General features: G+C 44.4%; 1 protein-coding gene across 1 annotated transcript in view; it reads left to right on the plus strand.

Annotated features, from left to right (window-relative positions):
- SBSPON (somatomedin B and thrombospondin, type 1 domain containing) overlaps nt 1–8,182 on the plus strand; it is a 31,551-nt gene that overhangs the window by 10,488 nt on the left and 12,881 nt on the right. The window contains exon 3 of the mRNA XM_010846979.1: nt 2,567–2,761. Coding sequence (XP_010845281.1) covers nt 2,567–2,761 — 195 coding nt within the window. The remainder of the gene's footprint in view (nt 1–2,566; nt 2,762–8,182) is intronic.

The following is an 8,182-nucleotide window of genomic DNA, read 5'->3' on the forward strand; positions in this document are numbered from 1 at the left end:
GGGTAGGGTCACAAAGAGTTGGACATGACGGAAGCCACTTAGCACATACATACAAAGTCATAGATTAGGAAGAAAGGGCATAGCATTTTGCCAAGGACAAATATTAACCAATAGGAACAACAATTGATTCAATCATTCTGTGATTTGAGGACTTTACCTATGATTCCCAAATAAATAAAGATTTATGAGACAAGACATAAATGTTGAAGAAATACTGGGAGACTAAATTCATCCTCCCATGTCAACTGTTACCCTATGGATAATGTATTGTTGTCGTTGTTCAGTTGCACAATAGTGTCCTACTCTGCAACCCCATGGACTGCACCACCCCAGGCTTCCCTGTCTTTCGTCGTCTCCCAGACCTTTGCTCAAACTCATGTCCATTGAGTCGGTGATGGATAGGGTATAACCAAGGCCATATAACTAAGTTTTGGGTCAAAGCCATGGCAAAATTGTATTTTATACTGCCTCCAAATGTTTAATTTTTGAAACAAGTGTATATTTTTAAAGTGCATTATTAAGTGTAGTTCAAGCATAGGACTAACTAAACTCAGGGATGAAGAGATTTGGGGGAAGAAAAAGAGTTATTAAAGGAATTAAGGACAGGAGGTGTCCTTCTCAACTAGCTCCTAACCTGAAATCCCCTTAAATGCCTTCTGGTTCTATGGGCCAATTGAATCACAGGGCTGTGAAAATAAAAAGGGAAGGTTAACAAGAGATAATGAGCAGGAAGTGACCTGTTATTGATTTTCCAAAGGATGTGTGCATGGCAGATATTGGAAATGAACTCTGGTGTGGCTCATTCTTGCTTCCTTAGATTGTTGACATGTGATACCTATAAGGCTTTTTGTCTGTTTTGTTTTTAGGTTCACAGGATTTTATTTTATTTTATTTATTTGCCACATTGCAAGGCATGTATGATCTTAGTTCCCTAACCAAGGATCAAATCCGGAGCCCCTGCAGTGGAAGCACAGAGTCTTAACCACTGGACCACCAGGGAAGTCCTACCTATAAATTTTTAGATGATTAATAAAAGCAGTTTTACAGCAGTTTGACACTCTTTAGTTACTGACTGAACTTTATGATGTATGTTACTCTTTTCATGTCATGGGTAGTGCTACCGAATGATGTAGCTTCCAGACACCACGAACCCTAAACTAGAGTGTGCCGAAAGGCAAAATGCGTTTTCAAGTACAAATTGTCAGAAGTCCCATCAGATTTCAAAGAAGTTTGGGTGTTTTCTTGGTGAAGACTTTGAAAACTTGAATGTATGAGGGTGATTGGAAAAAGTGGGTCATGTTTTTGTGGGAAAGGAATTTTGGCATCCAGTTCAGGGTACATCTTCTGTTTCTTTGTTTTTCTCTTTTCTTATATCCAATTTCAGGTCTTCAAGTAATTCAACTTGAAAACTCAGTACAGTCCTTTTAAAAGACTTATTAGGATTTTAAATGAAAAAGTTAAATATGCAACCACATTGATTTTTACAGTCATGGGCAGAGAACCAAATTCATCCCCTGACTCTGCCCCCAAGCCTGACCATGGGTATTCTTACCCTCTGTGGGCCCTGGTTGCTGATCTCTAAATGTCACCTCGTATAGTGTATGAGTCCCTGAGCCATGGAAGGTGAGAATAGAGCACCAGGAGAACCCTACTGGATAGGGGTCATTGGTGTGGCCCTATGCCATGTCTTAAGGAGGCACATTTCCTGATAAGAATTGACCTGGGTAAGTGATGGGATGGTGGGAGAAGTGATTGGTGGGAGAAACACCTGTTTTGTTTTTTTTTTCCTGGCTTCACTGGGTCTTTGTTGCTGCACATTGGCTTTTTCTAGTCTCAGGGAGCAGGGGCTATCTCTGGTGCGGGGTCCTCTCGTTCTGATGGCTTCTGCTGTTACTGAGCAGGGTTCTAGGGCCACTAGGCTTCAGTAGTCGCCAGCTAGGGCTTAGCTGCTCTGCAGTATGCGGAATTTTCCCAGACCAGGATGGAACCTGTGACCCCTCCATTGACAGATTCTTAACCACCAGCCCACCAGGGAAGTCCCACCTTTTCTTTTTTAGAATTTATTTCCTTTATGTTTTCTACAATGAATGTGTATTACTGCTATTGTTTAGTCGCTACGTTGTGTCCAACTCTTCGCGACCCCGTGGGCTGCAGCGCACCAGACTTCCCTGTCCTCCAACAATGAGTGTGTATTACTGTTGCCCTAAAAATATTCTGGACAGAGGAGGATAAAGTTACAATCAAAGGAAAACAAGGGCAAAGAGCTGATCTAACACTGGACTGTAAGAGGAAGTACCCTGAAGGCATCAGTCTCTTACTCGGGTGGGTCCTGGCTCAGACCCACCTTCATGATCCGGGAACATCCGCCCGTCTCTAAGGGATACCCATTTATCAGTTCACCATCAGGGCGGGTAGCGTCAGTGTCAACCTTGTGCGTTCCTCCTGATCCACCGCTGGTCCCGGCACGATGTATGCACAGCCTGAACTTGACTGTGTGTCTTGGCGGGAACGGCCTGGCGGGCGCTGGCTGTGCTCAGGTGTGCGTCCCCATCGTGCTGTTTTTCAGCTCGCCCGTGCATCGTTGGGGAGTGGAGCCCCTGGAGCGGTTGTGCCAGCCAGTGTCGGCCCACGGCGCGCGTGCGGAGGCGCGCGGTGCAGCAGGAGCCTCAGAACGGCGGCGAGCCCTGCCCGGCCCTGGAGGAGAGAGCCGGCTGCCTGGAGTACGCGACGCCGCAGGGCGAGGACTGCGGGCATGCCTTCGGTACCGCGCTTTCCTTAATTGCTGTCCCTGGGTGGTGAGCATCCAATGCAGGCACTGCAGGGAGCGGGGTGGGCCAGGCTGCGCAGAGGAGATAGGAAGCTCAGGAAGTGTTAGATAATGCCTTTATCCATCAGTTGCACTAAAGCCCTCCCCAACACCCGAGCCAGCCCTTCCCATTTATAGCTTGTAGGTGGGCCCCTCCCGCGCTGCAGGCGCCAGCTGTAAGGGACCGTACACTGTGGTGTTTAGCAAACTCTATCAAGCTGACCACAAAGGACTTAAGGTAGGATGAGGCTATTTCACACAGGATAAGATGCGTCCAGTAAGGATAACTGGATTTCACCTTTCACCGCCATCCCTGTTTAATCAGGGACACTCGCATACCTGTGAAAATAATAGAAAAATTAGAAATTCCTGTTGTTGGTGTTTAGTTGCTCAGTCGTGTCTGACTCTTTGTGACCACATGGACTGTAGCCCCTCAGACTCCCCTGTCCATGGGATCCTCCAGGCAAGAATACTGGAGTAGGTTGTCATGCTCTCCTCCAGGGGATCTTCCCGAGCCAGGGATGGAACCTGTATCTCCTGCATTGCCCTCGAATTCTTTACCACTGAGCCACCTGGGAAGCTCAACAAATTCCTAAAGCATGATAAAATGATTCTCTTAAAAAACCTGTTTCTCCTCCCAGACCAACTGGGTTGGGGCTGATGTGATGAGATTTTTGATTTGGGAAGATTGTTTTGCTTGTGGGCTGGCCCAGGAGACCCAGAGTCAGCTCCTTCATGAGTTGGGAGCCATGGGAAACTCACAAAGAAATTAACAAAAAGGCCAAAACCGGTGTGTTGATAGGGGTTGAATCTGACAGAGCAAAACACTGACTTCTCAGGGTAGCAGAGATCATGTTTTTTTCATAGGAACCTGGAAAATTCCACGTCAGCGTGATCCTCCGAGTTGTTTTGCTCCTTTGTTCTTTCCACACACAAGTGTTTCTTCAGAGTCTCCTGGATGCCAGGCACTGGGCTGGGTGCCAATCACAGTGGGGAGAAAAGTTGCTGTGAAACCTGCTGTCAGGTAGATCACAGTCTAGCGGGAGGGGAAGATGCTAAGCAGATCATCCTAGGAAACTAGTCCCAGAGAATTACCACTGCAATGATAATTCAGTGGTAAATCCAACGGGGTATGGAACAAGGGCTTGCCTATTGGCTCAGTGGGTAAAGAATCTGCCTGTAATTCAGGAGACACAGGACATGCGGGTTCGATCCCTGGATCGGTAAGATATCCTGGAGGAGGAAAATGGCAACCCACTCCAGTATTCTTGCCTGGAGAATCCCGTGGACAGAGGAGCCTGGCAGGCTATAGTCCATGGCGTCACAAAGATTTGGATGCGACTGAGTGACTAAGCACTGCAAGCATAGGATATCATGTATGGAACAAGGGAGAGGTGTAGTGACTTGTGAGTGTGTATTGCAAATACAGTCTGAGCCAACAAGGAGGTCCCATGTGTGTTATAAATAGATTCCTTGGTGGAGGAGGGGATCCACAGAGGCTAGGAGGGGAGGGACTTCCCTGAGGATATGATGAGGCTAAAAAATGCAGAACCATCCAGGTAGAGGGAACAGCATGGTGAGCCAGACACTCAGGTTGGGGGTTGGGGGTTGAGGATCTGGGGACCAGTTTAGGAAAAACTCATGACCCCAAGAGGCAGTAGTAACACACAATGACCTTACAGGCTGTGTGAGAGAGGATGTTCAAAGGTTGCACTATGGCGATCACCATCCAGAGGGGGAACAGAAGAGTCTGCCAGGAGCTCGTGCATCCAGTTGATATCAACTAAGTAGCATGGTTTGGAGTCCCTGGGTGAAAGGGCTTCATAGGGCAGGTGTCATGGTGGCTTGGGGTCTTGCAACCATAAAGATTTACCTAATCAATGGCCAGCAGACGTTGGGTATATTTCACAGGATATGTAAAATTAGGATCTAAATGGCTAAAAGTCTGCTTGTTTGGCTATTTTAAAAACAATCGAATGCACAAAAATTTTAGTTTAGTGCCAGTAGGGTTTTGTCTCATTTTGTTTATTTTTGGCTGTGCTCAGGCTTCTCTAGTTGCAGAGAGTGGGGGCTACGCTTGTTGTGGAGAGCGGGCCCTAGGGTGCAGGCTCAGTGCTTGTGGCACATAGGCTTAGTTGCTCTGTGGCATGTGGGATCTTCCCGGACTGGGGATCAAACCCATGTTCCCTGCACTGGCAGCTGGATCCATTAGAAAAAACAATGGCACCACTTAGTTACAGGGATAGGCTGCTAGAATGTATTCCTGCAGCACAGGCTGACCCTTCAGTGTGGCACCAGGGTGCTCAGCCCCCTTCCCAGGCCTGGGTCTCTTCATAGCAGGATGATAATGCATAACCTTCCATCCTTTTGTATTGTCCTCAGTTTCCTTCATCAGGGTCTTATAGTTCTCAGAGTACAAGTCTTTCACTTCCTTGATTCAATTTATTCTTAGGCATTATGTTCTTTTTGAGGCAATTGTAAATTACATTGTTATGTTAATTCCTCTTTCTCATAGTTTGTTACTAGCCACAGTGTATTTTTGAGTATTGAATTTTTGGGTTGTACTGGGTCTCCGTTGCTCTGTGGGCTTTTTTTCTAGTTATCTCAAGCAGGGGCTGCTCTAGTTGTGATTTGTGAGCTTCTCGTTGTGGTAGCTTCTCTTGTTGCCAAGCATGGGCTCTAGGGCTCGTGGGCTTCAGGAGTTGCATCATGTGGGCTCAGTAGTTCTGGCTCCCAGGCTCTGGAGCACAGGCTCAACAGTTGTGGCACACAGGCTTAGTTGCCCCACACCATGTAGGATGTTCTCAGATCAGGGGAACCTGTGTCTTCTGCATTGGCAGGCAGGTTCTCTACCACTGAGCTACCAGGGAAGTTCCTGTGTATTGATTTTGTATCTTAAAACTTTATTGAATTCATTAGTTCAAACAGTTTTTTTTTTTTTTTTGGTGGAGTCTTCAAGGTTCTCTATGTATTAATAGTATCATGTCATTTGCAAATAGTATCAGTGTTATTACTTCCTTTTCGACTTGAATTTATTTTAAAAAATTTTTTCTTGACTCATTGCTGGGACTATGACTTCTAATACTTTGTTGAATAAAAGTGGCAAGAGTGGGCATCCTTGTCTTACTCTTCTCTTAGAAGAAAAGTTTTCAGCTTTTCACTGTTGAGTGTGTTAGCTGTGGGCTTGTCATAAAGAAAGAAAAGAAAAGTGGCTCAGTCGTGTCTAACTCTTTGCGACCCCGTGGACTGTAACCTACAAGGCTCCTCCGTCCATGGGATTCTCCAGGCAGGAATACTGGAGTGGGTTGCCATTTCCTTCTCCAGGGGATCTTCCCGACCCAAGGATTGAACCCTGGTCTCCTGCATTGCAGGCAGACACTTTAACCTCTGAACCACCAGGGAAGCCCTTATGGCCTTTATATGTTGAGGTACATTCCTACTGTATCCAATTTGTTGATATCAACATCATAAATGGATTTTGAATTTTGTCAAATGTTTTTGCACATCTATTGAGATGATCATATGATTTTTATCCTTCATTTTGTGAATGTCTCACATTGGTTGATTTGCAGAATCAATGAAACCATCCTTGCACCCCTGGAATAAATCCCGCTTGATCATGGTATATGATTTTTTACTGTATAATTACATTCAGTTTGTTAGTGTTTTGCTGATGCTTTTTGTGTCTGTGCTCATCAAGGATATCGGCCTGTAATTTTCTTTTTTTGTAGTGTACTTGTCAGGTTTTGGTATCAGGGTAATGCAGGCTTCATAAAATTTGTTTGTAAAATTTTCCTCCTCTTTGATTTTTAGGAAACGTTTGAGAAGGATATTAAATATTTTTTTTTATGTTTTGTGGAATTTTCCAGTAAAGCCATCTAGGCCTGGGCTTTTGTTTTTTGGGAGTTTTGTGTTTTCATTATTGTTTCAATTTCCCTATTAGTAGTCAGCCTATTCAGATTTTCTGTTTCTTCATAATTCAGTCTTGTATGAATTTATTTGTCTAATTTGTTGATGTATAGTTATCTGTAATAGTGTCTTATGATCCTTTATATTTCTGTGGTATTAGTTGTAACTTCTCCTTTTTCATTTCTAATTTAACCTGTTGGAATCGCCTCTTTCTTTCTTGGTGAGTCTAGCTAAAGTTTGTCTATTTGGTCTGTCTTTTCAGAAAACCAGCCCTTCATCTCATGGGTATATTCTACTAATTTTTAAGTCTGTGTTTATTTTCACTCTGATCTTTATTATTTCAGGAAGCAGTGAAATAATATTTTAATCCTCTTGGAACAAGGACTTGATAAACTGTGAAACAGCCTACCAAAATGCAGAAAACACTAAAATTAAGTGAGTCACTCACAGGAAAACACCTTTTAGAGAAAAACACGAGTGGTGTTGTATTATTGTTGTTCAGTCGCTGAGTTGTGTCTGACTCTTTTCGATCCCATGAACTGCAGCACGCTAAGGCTTCCCTGTCCTTCACAGCATCCCAGAGCTTGCTTAAACTCAAGTCCATCGGGTTGGAGATGTCATCCACCATCTCATCCTCTGTCACCTCCTTCTCCTGCCCTCAGTCTTTCCTAGCATCAGGGTCTCTTTCAGTGAGTTGATTCTTTGCATCAGGTGGTCAAAATACTGAAGCTTCAGATTGGTCCTTCCAATGAACATTCTGGGTTGATTTCCTTTAGGATTGTGTTAGCTTTTGTCAATACCTCAGAAAGCTGGAGGCAGTACATTACCACAAACTTAGTGACTTAAACAACACAAATGTATCATCGCACAGTTCTGTAGTCAGAAGTCAGACACAGGTCTTACTGAACTTAAACCAAGGTTGTCAACAGGGCTGAATTCCTCTCTGATTGCTCTGACAGAGAATCAGTTTCTTTGCATTTTCCATCGTATCAGAGGCTTCCTTTTCTCATGGTCCCCTTCCTCTACCTTCCCAGCCAGATCATAGCATCTTTCTGTGCCTGTCTTCAGTCATAACATCCTCCTCTAACTCTTCGAAGGACCATTGTGCTTACATTCAAGCCATCTGGATAATCCAGAATAATCACCCTATTTTAAGTTCAATCGAGTAACATCTTTAATTTCTCTTTGCCATGTAACATAACATATTCACAGCTCCTGGGGATTTGGACATGGACATCTTTTTTTTTTTTTTCTAATTTTATTTTATTTTTAAACTTTACATAATTGTATTAGTTTTGCCAAATATCAAAATGAATCCGCCACAGGTATACATGTGTTCCCCATCCCGAACCCTCCTCCCTCCTCCCTCCCCATACCATCCCTCTGGGCTGTCCCAGTGCACCAGCCCCAAGCATCCAGCATCGTGCATCGAACCTGGACTGGCAACTCGTTTCCTACAGGATATTT

The sequence above is a fragment of the Bison bison genome, unplaced genomic scaffold (genome assembly GCF_000754665.1).
Source record: "Bison bison bison isolate TAMUID 2011002044 unplaced genomic scaffold, Bison_UMD1.0 scf7180017864241, whole genome shotgun sequence".
NCBI lineage: Eukaryota > Metazoa > Chordata > Mammalia > Artiodactyla > Bovidae > Bison > Bison bison.